This window comes from Leopardus geoffroyi, chromosome D3 (genome assembly GCF_018350155.1).
Source record: "Leopardus geoffroyi isolate Oge1 chromosome D3, O.geoffroyi_Oge1_pat1.0, whole genome shotgun sequence".
Taxonomy (NCBI): domain Eukaryota; kingdom Metazoa; phylum Chordata; class Mammalia; order Carnivora; family Felidae; genus Leopardus; species Leopardus geoffroyi.
In genome coordinates, this window is record NC_059339.1 from 86,173,311 (window position 1) to 86,186,365 (window position 13,055).

A 13,055-nucleotide genomic window follows, 5' to 3' on the forward strand; every position below is an offset into this window, starting at 1 on the left:
ATCCAACTAGACATGAGTTTTTGCCCTTAGTTCCATCTCATGTACCATTTAAAGGGGTGCTTGTTGGTTGGTTGTTTTGGTCAAGGATGAATCCGCTTCACTAACGGCCATGAAAGTCAAGGAGGAGGGTAACCGCAGGGCGAGGGCATCTTTTACATGGAGAACTGTTACGCACTTGAACACATGAAGACCCATCTCTTTCCCTATCTCTATTCTCACAGAATGTGTGACACAGGAGAAGGACTATTCACTTTTCAAACAAGGGAAGGAGAAATGATCTATCAGAAGGTCCATTCTGCGACACTGGCCATAGCTGAGCAGCATGAAAGATTAATGCTAGAAATGGAACAGAAAGCCCGGGTAAGGCTCCTTCCTCGGTAACCTAACAGTTGAATGTCGCTGAGGTCTGATGCACATCGTGTATATGTGGGCCCATTCACATCAGCACCCCTGTGTCCACCCCACCCAGGCCCGAGCTCACCCCAGCTACTGAATGTCATCCCTCTAATGCCCTATTCAGCATATGCCAAAAAAGGAGTTATTTGTGGCCACTAGCAAGGAGTCCTACACTCCATGCTTCTCTCAAGGAGGGGTGCGGTGCCTAGAGAATGAAATACAAAGCAATGCTGTCTGCATATTGCCGCACACAGTCGGACAATCAGAGATTCAGATGTGGGCCCAAAATAACCAGCAAAATTAAGTTACTTCAGGAAAGGACTCCACTTTCTTTTTGTCTTTGTATTTGTCCTAGATTCTCTGAAGCTTCTAGCTCTTTCTCTGTTTCAGAGCCAATAATAAAATACTTGCAGAAGGAACTTACACTGTTTACCAACAGAATGATTTGTCTGGTACCCTGTTCTGGAACCATGCTAGAGTTTTTGGTCTAGCTAGGGAGCAATTTAGTACAGAATCTGAAATAGTAACTCGTACAAGTAACATAAAAAATCGTAAGCTTTACTACCAACTTCTTTGAAAAGCAAACAACGGAATGACTGTTGGCCATAATCCTAAGAGTTGACGATTCTGTCTGTCTTCAGGACTTACAGAGATGCATTAAATTTCATTTGGGAGAGGACAGGCAGAGTTTGGGGAAACAAGTGGGTCACTCACCAGAAGAACACTCATCCTTCTGTCCCAGGTTAAAGATTACAGAGTTCTATATGTAGTATTATATTTATTGTGATTTTTTAAATTCTCCATTACATAGTATTTTGACACATAGAAAACTACCTTTTAAATATAAGAAAACAAAAAAGTGATTTAATGTATAATCTTATGTTATTCTTAGTGCATCTCTAATTTTTCTCAATGCTACATACACATTTTTATCTCTTCATCTAGAATATGCTTTAAAGAACTTTCCTAATACCTAAGTGTAGCAAGTGAAAACCAGGCTTACACGGGACATTTGGTCTTTCACAGGGGTGAATTACACCACTTCATCCCTTGATGAACATTAAGGCTTGAACATTAGTAGGATTATTAATAGGATTGTGTGTTTAATTGAAGAAGCATTAATAAGACATTGGTATCACTTAGTCTTGAAGAAAGTTTTGGGTTACATTTAAGCCATTGTAACAGTTATCTAATTAATGTGACATTTTTCCAGTGGCTTAAATCACTGAGCAATTAGAACTATCAGATTTCAAATTATTTCCGAATCTGATGCTTGCAACCAAAATTAACGGTTGTGATGTCACTTGCTATTAGTTAACAGCAGTTAGCTACACTTAACAGTCGTAGTTCTTTACGTAGAGCTGTTCTCAACAGGCAAAATGCTCTTGAGTAAAGTCATTGAATGGTTTTGTCTTGAAGAAAATTCCAATACTGTTGACTATCAGGGAAAGCACTCAGTATGTGTCCTGGGTTCACATCCCAATTCCACCCTTTACCGGCTATGCCATCTTGGGCATCCTGGGTTATTAACTTCCAAATGTTTCATTTGCCTTTATCTGTAAAATGAGGACGTAACAGTTCTACTGATTTGGCCGTTATGAGGTATCTGCATTAAAATCTGCAAAGTGCTGAGAACAGACCTGGCACACGGCAAGTGCCACAAAAGCTTCATTATTATAACAGCGATCCATCTGTAGGAGTGATTTTGAATAATTATAAGACTTGCAATGTTTGTGAAGACACTAAATTGTTATTCCCAACCGTAGCTAAATAATATCTTTCAAATCCCTCCTGAGTATGTCTAACAATCTTGTGCCAAAAAATTTGCAAAACAAAATTGAATTCACATTTGCTCTTAATGCTGTTGTATGTGATAAACATGATAATGTCCCGTGCAGCTGAGAGGCAAATCCCCAGAGCGGAGCCACGCGATTGCTGTCAAGGGGTTAGAAACCAGCAGTCCACTTACTAAGATCTCAGGCTGTCTCCAGCTGGAGGGGTGCGCTGTGGACCTTGGTGCTTGGAGATGGAAGGACAAGTGGGACAGGAGTTAAACTGCAGGCTCAGTACGGCTCCACCAAAGAAACTATTTCTAGAACTCACAAAATCAGAGACTCCATCAGTTTGGTGCACACATGCAAATGGAGCATTTGGTTTAATTTCAAAAACAATTGCACAGCTATGCTTTTCTCTGAAGGTTCATGCTAATAAGACTCTTCCATATCTAGTCTATTTTTCAAGGTAAACCCAGCTGGTGATTTTCAGAGGGCATGCTATCACAACTCAACTGCCCAGATTCCTCCAATTCTGGGACCATATGTAAAGATTGCCAGGTCTCCCGGGCATCATTTTTACTTTTTATTTTAAGAGACTGCCTCTACATGCACACATCTCTTTTTTTTTAATGTTTGTTTGTTTGTTTACTCTGAGAGAGATAGAGACAGCGCTAGCAGGGGAGGAACAGAGAGAGAGGGAGAGAGAGAGAATCCCAAGCAGGCTCCGTGCTGTCAGCACAGAGCCCAACGCAAGGCTGGAACTCACAAACTGCGAGATCATGCCTGAGCCGAAATCAGGAGTCGGTCGCTTAACCTGTGAGCCACACGGGCACCCCTGCATGCACACATCTCTTTGAAAAAAGAAGTTCCAACAACTCTGAAATAGTACTTAAATACCCTCTAACTCTTCATTTGCTTATTTAAATTAAATGAAGGCCTATGCTATAAACTAGGCAAAAGTGTAACCTAGGAGTTGGAAAGGTACCCCAAAACCTCAGCTGTAAAAATGATGCACTTTATTTATTATGTATCTAGCACAGAGTAAGAAGATGACACTCCTCATTGGCTTCCGGTTCTAAAAATGGCCCATGTGAGATGATTACTGAGCACATAGAAAATGTTTACAGATTTTTAATGTGATTTAAGAGATTTTACAAAATCAAATTGCTAACCAGCTATATAAGCAATAAATGCCCCAAATATTGTTATTCGGGCTACTGATGCATTCATTTCCATCCTTTCAAAGAGAGATGATTTAACAGTGTTACTGTTTTATAGATAAATACATTTGGATGAGAAATGATGTCTCAACAACCATTTCTTAACTGAAACAGAGGGAATTCAATATAATCATTTGGCATCACATGTATAAAACCTTGGTTTGCCCTTGTTTATTACCTTCTTGGTGGGGACACAAGAATAAACATGTTTTGACCTATCTCCATAATCTAAGTTAGGCAGCATTTCTACTCTTGTTTAATCGTATATCTAGAAGAATTTCCCAGCATTGTGAACAAAATAGTACATTTGCACTCTAGAATACTGGATAACAAGAATCATTAAATTGGTAAGGCTATTAAAAATATTTTTATTTAGGGGCCGCCTGGGTGACTCAGTTGGTGAAGTGTCCGACTTTGGCTCAGGTCATGAGCTCACGGTCTGTGGGTTCAAGCCCCATGTCTGGCTCTGTGCTGACAGACCAGAGCCTGCAGCCTGCTTCAGTTTCTGTGTCTTCCTCTCTCTCTGCCTCTCCCCAGCTCGTGTTCTGTCTCTCTGTCTCTCAAAAATAAACATTAAAACAATTTTTTTAGTATATTTTTATTTCCTTCACTGAGAAAGGTAATGAAAGAGTTAATGATGGTTAACCCGATCCAAGAAGTTTTTAAGTAGAGTTTAGCCATCAAATACCCACTCACAGCTTTGTAAACTGGTTACTCTGCTCAGAATGTTGCTTGGACGTATCTGGAATACAAGAGAAGAGCAAGAAAGTTTTCTCTCAAGTGACCCAGAAGTTTGTGGGACCAAATAATTTACACTGCCCAAGTAAGATTATCTCATTACTTTTACTCCTTGAAATAGCACACATTTTCCATGCCTTTCCATGCCATCGAAATTTTTCTAGATAGATTGACAAGATGACACCATCACAAAATTTTGGTCACTGTTACTTTAAACACCTCTTGAGCTCATTCGTATGGTCATGACAGCGGACCCTGACTGATTTCTTAGATCACCAACTTATTGGGAGGCCCTGAGGTAAGCCACCATGAAGAATGATTTCTGCACTACAAGAAGACACGCTTCCCCGTTTGCATTTAGATGTGGACATTCCGCTTCTCGCTCTTCTGTCCAAGTGGGCATCAGAAAGTGGTCATACAAGGAGATAGCAATCCTCTGTATTTTCTTTACTTGTTAACCCCAAAACAGTTTTATTTCAGAAGAAAGTTTTGGTTTTTGGGGGTGCTTGGGATATTTGAGCCATGGTACTAATTTTGAACTAGGGCTATTTCTGAAGGATTCACCAAGATTCACATATCCCCGAGGCAATTATTAAACCTGGATGTTTAAGTAAATGGCACCTCTACAATTTGTTTCCATTTCTTGGAGATCATTCTTGTTCTTAGAACTGCCAGAGTTCTTGAAATGCTATTACTAAAAGCATTTATAGGTGCTCTACCCCACATGTGCAACGTTATCAGGGAAATTTTCTTGTCTTTGTGATAGAAGCCATCCATCAGAAACCATATCACAAATGTGCCCTTGTGATTCAGCCTGGTGAGGCTGAAATCATCCAAAATGACAAGGCCTCAAATGCCCTGAAATAATTTAATTTTCATAGATCTGTTACACATACGTGCACACACACACACACACACACACACACAATATGAAAAGAAGTCCTTTTTTCCATTTGGTTTTTGTGTTCATAAGCTTTACATGTGTTATAAAATCCCATAGGTAAGGAGCAATTGAGAAGACATGAATAATTTTCTTTATTGAATTTTCCTGATACCTTACAAAAAATGAGTAAGTGAAAGGAAAGGGGCATTGTCATTAGTAACTTCTAACCTTGCAACACTGCGAGTGATTTACAAGCCTATTTGTAGATGAACAGCCTTCCATAATAAGAATTACAGTGTATCCTTTAAAAAAGTGTTTGGAATATTCCTATTTCCAATAGTTTTTGCCACCTGGTCACCAGAAGAGCTCTGTGTTAAGGACAAATAGCATCAATATTATTAAAATACCAGCAAGACAGCAACCCTATTCCAAGGCCCCAGAACCACCGGCAGGGCTGGCCGAGTGCGCTGCTGTCCAAAGCTATCAGCCCTGCCATCCTAAGCTCTGGTGGATAGAAAAAAAAAAAGAATAATAGAGTCTCACATAAAACTTCTTGCTTAGAAAACGAAGGGTTTTCCTTCTCTGTTATTTGTCATTTTACATGCTCTTGTCAGTAGAAACATAAGGAATAGAAGCACGTTAAACTCACAGACTTAACAAACTAAACAACCTGACTGTTCCAAGACAGTAAACCTTTTGAACAATAATCATTTAAAAACAAATTCTCCTGTTTCCTTTTCTACTGTCAGATGAAAAGACATTTCTGCCGGAGCAGCACTGTGTTGCACTACCCAGGGTACGCTACCCATTGGGTTACACTACCCATTGTGTACATTACCTATGTACAAGACCCAGGGTGGCTTGGGGGTCTTTGATGGAGATTTTGCGATGCTGTCATCTTACCAAGGGCGAAGGCATCTCAGGGAAAGGCGAAGTGCGGAGCCCGGGAGAGATAACGAAGCTGGCTTCATAGAAAACTAATTCCAATAGCAACGAGGAATTAAGGAATCTGCCCTCTTAGAGTTACGGTTTGTCACAAAACTTACCCAAGTGTTGACTACCTCCAGCCCCTGAAATGGTTATTTTTTGTCCTAAATATTTGCATGAATAGGGAAATACTATTGCATTCCATCGATTCCAAGATGCACATGTCTTTTTTCATATTTCAACATCTCTCAGGTCAAATATGAGTCAGAGTTTAACTGGTAGACCTATTCTTTCACAGTGCTACCTAAAACAGTGTTTTGTCTTTCAGGTGATGGCGTGTTAGAGCGTGCGAAATACCGTAGTACTCGTTTCAAGCAGTGTTGCAAACACCCCCCATTGTTATTCCCAGCTGTCGCCAAATAATATATCCTTCAATTGAAGTACATCTATCTTTCAAGACCATAAGTACCGTGGGCTTATTTATAATTTGTGGAGGAATGACAAAGCCTGGGCTCTATCCTAGACAGTTTGGTTTCCCTTCTAGTGAAGGCATTCTTCTTATCACAGTTTACAGGAATCTCTACCTGCTGTGAAAAAATAAATAAATAACTCGTTTTCCTACGTGGAAAAATTTGAAGAATTTGGAAGCATAATACTCTGATGAGGAGAACACAGAAAAATTTTAACACTTTTTGCAACTTCTTTTCTAGGTATATTCATTGAAGTTTAAGAAATTGTAGGAAAAGTTTGAAAGTGCAATTTGGGATCACAAGTGATGTGTAATATCTAATATATAGGAAGATGGGCTAATAAATTCATTCTTCAAAGTTCTACTCATGATTCCATTGCTCAGTATTGTCAGTTATTAATCATAAGACAAGAGCCTTCATTATTACTGACAGTGGCTGATTCCCTGCTGGGAAATACCATTTGCATATATGTGAAATTTTCTTTTACTGATTGATCACAGACACTGATTATAATGAACCAACACAAGCCCAATTAGAACAAATTATTATAGTTGATAACTAAAGTGGACCTGTGATCCTAATTAATCCATTTACTTACTATTGTTCCAGTGCTCAGAACACTAAATGGAAACACTAAAATGCAGTCTCTAAACACACAGACACAGAAAAATACTCATTTGTGCATAAAGGCACAAATGAGATAGAAATGGTAAGGGGTCAATGTGTAATTTTTCTAGCAAGTGGTGCTGTAACAATTATAATAGTATAAATTTTATTTATACCGTGTTTTTTCCTCAAAATATGTTGTAGATGCTCTAGATGCCAGTTCAGAAGATGCATCTTGTATATATATAGTTTTTTATATTTAATCAACTTGATTAGAGTTGATAATGTGTGAGGAAAATGACTGGCTGACAGAAAAGAGTACAATTTTCATGTTAAAAAAACAATTTTGTTATTTGTATTGCTAGAATCAAAGAATAATGGGGAGACTATAAGGATGATTCTCTCTCTCTCTCTCTCTCTCTCTTAACTCAGATAGCCTTATTTCTTCATGGGCATACAATCTGCTCATGCCAATTATGAGAATGAGCTCCTTAAAGAAGAGCAATAGATTTCAAAGGGCAATCGAGATGACTCCGAGTATAAACACATAATTATGGAATGTACACAGACAACACAAAGAATCTGAGGGTCTTTTCTGTGGATAAAATGGCAAGAAAAAGATGCCGGCCAGTATTGGGCCAATCAGAATCCACCAGACGGTTGTAAGAATTGTGTGGGGAGATACGTAAGCTTACTTGCAAGGAGTGTGAGCATAATTGTCAATTTCTGGGAGTATCCAGTGAATTATTATTTATTCAATGGATGTATTCGCTGAAGCGGAGCAGCCCAGTGGCTATCCAGGTAGACGTTAGAGAAAGAAAGAGCTGTGTGACCTCGTATAAGGCATTTACCTTTGCTGTGTCTTAGTTACCTTTTCATGAAAGAGGGAAGGAAGGAGCAAGAATAATATCTACTCAGACTGTTAGGGTACCAGCTGGTCTGCAGTAAAAGCCCAGGTATTAGCTAAGTCATGAGATGGGTGGCAAAAGAAAAACGCTGAGCTTTATTTTTGAGTGGGTAAAATTTTATAACCCCTGTTAAAAGTTCATCCCAGCTTTCATTATGTGCAGACATTGGAAATTGTTTATATAAACTTTAATACATTCTCTAGATAATTTAGATATTACAAAATCAAGACAGTGAACATTTTATTTACACATGAAATGTCATCTTTCAATATGTAGACATCATGTTTCTTATATTCAGAGAGTAGCTCCCTAAATGCGTCTACTTACAAATAAGAGATTCATAGATAATTGATAGATAAGTAAAGAATATATATATTCTTAAAGACATTACTGGTTACAGATAAGAATGGTGTTCAAAGTACTTATGCATATGTTTGTAATCATTTCTGATGTTATCCTAAAGCTCGGCTTTTTTACATTCTATGAAAGTACTTTGATCAATACGTGGTTTAAAACATATAATGATGACATACATTTTGGTTCAAGTTTAAACCAAAATAACCAGAATAACATTCTGCAAAGTCCAATTCTAAATGACATCTAGCAACTTCCATTAAATGACTAAATGACATCGTGTTTGTCAGTCTTGTGCCAACTCAGCAAGGTATCTTCTAATTCCTTTTCATTTATCTTGAATAAAATGGAAGATTAAGTGTGAGTTGTCCCCTATTGAAAATTAAGTCAAGTCTGTGAAAAACCAATTGCCCGTAAACCTTCAAACTTCAGAGGACTGTTTGAGTAAATCCAAACAGTGCTGAGCTTGGCTGGCTAGAGCTCTCTGGGGTTTCTTTTTCTCTACAGTTTTCAAGTTTCATGAGCCCTTTTCCAAGAACAAATAAACTATTCCCGACTGGGACTGCACTTGGGTTCACCATTTCCTTGTTAAGCAGCATGACGTGTTTTGGTGACCTCTGACATGGATCTCGCGTGTTACCTTTTCATGTCCCCTGACCTCTCAGAGCTTTGGAGTGCTTCTTCTCTACAGTGTCGTTCCCTACCCAGTTCCTCTGGTCTCAGCCATACCAGGGAACATGTCGACATAGCCACTCAGGAGATCCATAATCATTTAAAACCAATGTCTTTTCCCGGCTTATGTTACGCATGTGTGCAAACCCACACGCACACACGCAGCCCACACCCTGCTACCAACGTTGTTCCCCTGGGTCTTGCCCGTGTCCTGCCTCTCGCACCTGCCCATACTGAACATCTGTGCCACATATTCCTATTTCTTGAATTTTGTACTTCGATTGAGCTTTTAGACTTTTGTCTGAGAACCCAACAGTCTTCACTGTTACTCGTTTGATAGCTCATTTTGGACACCTTTCCATGTCTTGATCACGTATCGCAGAGATGCGTCTGTTGTAAGCCACCTCTCCCATGTAGTAGAGGCAAGAGTGAGCCAGAAGTTTCTACCAAGCTCTTCAGATGGGGCAAATGTTGTGTTCTTCCCTTTAAAAGCATCATATTATGAAATATTAACAACAACACTTGAGGTAGATTATATTAACTTCAGTTCGCAGAGAAGGAAAACTTGAATCTTAAAAAAAGATGTTTTAAGCGTGTTGCCTGAGGTCAAATGACAAGGCAGAGATGGAGTCCGTGGGTGAGAACAGGTGTGCTGACAGCCAAGCATGTGTGCCTAACAACTCCGGATTGAGCGGCTGTGGTTGTAATGCCCTCCCCTCAACGTTGGAGAGAGGCACACTCGTCCCTGCCTCTGGGCCATGCGGTTGACCTGGTTGGTGCAATTCTCCTCACATCTGCTCCCTGAGGAGAAAGGATCCCGTCATTTATTTCACAGTGATTTGTGTCTGCCAAGATTTAGGGGCCAAGGGCACGCTGCCCCAAAATGTGCCACTCTGGCGTATTGATGATTTTGAATTAAAGCTACTTAAAATCAGCCTGTGCAAGAAGAGGGCACTCAGACCCTCTTCTGTCCCACTGAAGGCGGGAAGTAAATCTCCTGTGTGAAAGGCGCCCTCCCTGCTCCGGGAAAGAATGGCACCTTCTTGTCACCAGAGATGGGAAATTGGGAGCTGAGAAGGCCGCATAAACACCCCCTTATTACTTTTTACTCATTTACTGCCTTAGCCCAAATTTGGTTTAGAATTCCTTATTTTTTTAAATTTTTATTTATTTATTTATTGAGAGAGACAGAGAGAGAGCAAGCCGGGAGGGTCAGAGAGAGAAGGAAAGAGAAATGTCAAACAGGATCCACACTGTCAGTGCAGAGCCCGATGCGGGGCTTGAACTCACAAACTGACCTCATGACCTGAGCTGAAACCAAGAGTCTTATGCTTAACTGGCTGAGCCACCCAGGCACCCCCAGAAGTCCTTACTAATGGAAGCTTCCTAGGTTAACGTCTCTTTGTCCCGTCAGTTCCTCACAGATTTATTGTGTTTTTGTCTAAAAAGTATAAAATCTACCTGCCTTGATCATTTCGTTGGGTCTCAGTTTCATTATTGGGCCTCCGTGCACGCGTAATAAAACTTTGGGGTTTTTTATCTGCAAATCTGTCTCAGGTAAATTTAACTCTTAGTCCAACTAGAAGACCTCGAAAGGTAGGGAAGGCATCTTTTCTTCTCTTCAACATCATGGTCTTTGAAGTCTCAGAGACATCATTCACTGCCTATGTCACCATGAAAAAAATTATATTATCCCTCTGAGTCTCATTTTCCTTGACTGCAAAGTTCAGATGGCGTGATTATTGACAATTTATGTGGATATTAAACAACATCTGAAATCAGTTTGCACGTTGCCAGGCACATAGGGAATGACTCATAAATGTTAACCTATAAATGCTACCTTTTTCCTCCCACAATTGTTGAGATTTATACCTCGAGTGCTAATAAGGCTTTAAATTTTCTAGTCAACTATTGGGCAGATACAGACCAAAAGTAAAGTTGGTTAGCAGGTTTTTTTTTAATAGACAGATGAATTTATGTAGGGGGACACAAATTAGCATTAATGTTTATCACAGGGGGAGGCAGAATCTCAAAATAGCAAAGGGAGATTGCAAAAGGCAATCAGGTAACCTGGATAATTATTTTGGCAAAAGCAGGAAAAGGTGCTGTGGCCAGTACCGGAATCCCAAAGTTTCCAGGACCTACCTGCTTCTTTTTGGCAGGGTGGGTGCTTTGAAAGTATAGAGCTGTATTCTTATATATTGTAACATGTTGGAGAGGAAGCTCATTTTCCCCCAGAGATCAACATCAAAGTCCAAAAAGCAGTGGACTAAGAAATCAAGAGAACTGTTTCCTATTAGAGGGTCTATAGTTGGGATTTTACCGTGAGCAAATCCCTGAGTTTTGGGGGTTGTGATTTTTCCATCTGTAAAACGAGAATGGCTGGATCCTCTAAGAAGGGTTCAAACGTTGAATTACGTGGCCCGCCCGCATGGTAAGCTTGGGCTTTGTCCAAACATGGCAGTTGAGAGTAGTCAGACTTCCAGAGTAACTCAGGACAGGTGGAGGGAAGAGGACAGGTAGAGGCCATCTAAGACATAGCCAAAACAGACATAATGTCATGTCTACGTTGCCTTATTCATCAAATCAGTCACTGGTCAGCCGAGATTTAAGAGGAGGGGGCCCATCACCCTGTATCTGAATGCAGCCATCTTCAATCCTCCACACAAATAATGCATATTGAGTACCACCTGTGATACGATTCCATTGAAAGACATTGCACAGAATGGCTTGATAGTTCATGAGCATACTCAATACCTGGTTTTGAATAACAACTGAGGAATGGATTCTCTGATGTGTAGAAGATTAAAAATCTGAGGTATGATGGACAAGATAGGTACCTTTGGCCGAGATCGGGAGAACGTAGACATTCAGGTTTTCAAACACAGATTTTTCACTTTTCTGAATTAGATATTGAAGTAGAATAAAAAGAAACTAAAGAAACAAGTGAAGAAATAGAAGGTTAAAGGTTACTTGTGATTTGAAAACCTTGAAGACCAAGAAGTAGAGAAATGAGGTGAAGAAACAATTGGTGATTCAGATGAGAATTTTATGGAGGAAATTCTCAACTTATTTGTTTCCAGGAGAAAAATATGTTTACTGTGTTTCCATGGTGCTTAAGACCGACCATTTAGGAAGAAATATGTTTCCCAGAATTAAAAAATAGAAGGAAAAGTAATTTGGGGAAGGTGAATTGACCACGGATGGTGTATTGTATACTAATAAACAAATCACAATATATTAGAACAATAAAGTGTAGACAGAAGTGTGATTAATATGAGATTGGCTTTATGGATTAATTGATGTTTATTAATGGGCATTGCTCACACTAACTAAAGACGTTATGTGTTGGAATTCAGTTTATACCTCACATGAGAAATTGGCTTTAAAGGTGAAAGCCCTTTTGTCCCAGTGCTAATTTTGTAAAATGAGCTTTGCCTCTATTCCTTACAGGAGTGGATATTTAGTATGTATCCTGATACTTGTTAACGGGCATAGCCCCACACACAGAGATTCTCCAAGTGTTAGGTCTGGGGAAAATCCAGAAGTGTGTGTGGTTAACAAACACCCCAAAGGTTCTAGAAAGCACCACCCTATTATAACCCAGAAACCTGGCTTCTCCCCCACTCCCTCCACCTACCAACCACAGGCTGTTGGTTTGGTTAGCATATCTGTTTTCACGACAGGAAGGAAAATTTCGAACTATCCCACAATTTGAAAAATCTATAAATTGGTTACAATGTTGCTACTGAAAGCCATCTTTAAAAAAAATAACCTTTAACAGGGCCAGACTTTCAAGGTCACGGAGTAGGGCGCTTTGGTGGCAAGTCATGGCGGTTGTAGAAATGCCTCACTGCTGAAAATGTGGAATCACGTCAAAACATTCACGCCCTTTGGCTCCATCTTCCATTAAAATGGAGAAACCTCTCAGCTTTTAAGAGCCTGCTACAGCCTATCAGGTCCTTTTCTGATCACGTCTTCAGTGGACAGTGGGAACCTGTATACAAAGTATGGGAAGGGCCAGAGGGGGGCGGGGCGGTGGGAAAAGGCACCCGCACGGAGCAAACAGGTCTCTAAGCTCACACCTGAGCTTAGACGTGATCTTC

At 39.9% G+C, this 13,055-nt stretch overlaps 1 protein-coding gene across 1 annotated transcript in view; it reads left to right on the top strand.

The window, feature by feature from the left end:
• DOK6 (docking protein 6) overlaps nucleotides 1-13,055 on the top strand; it is a 363,336-nt gene that overhangs the window by 286,801 nt on the left and 63,480 nt on the right. The window contains exon 6 of the mRNA XM_045459263.1: nucleotides 222-360. Within this exon, the coding sequence (XP_045315219.1) occupies nucleotides 222-360 (139 nt within the window). The remainder of the gene's footprint in view (nucleotides 1-221; nucleotides 361-13,055) is intronic.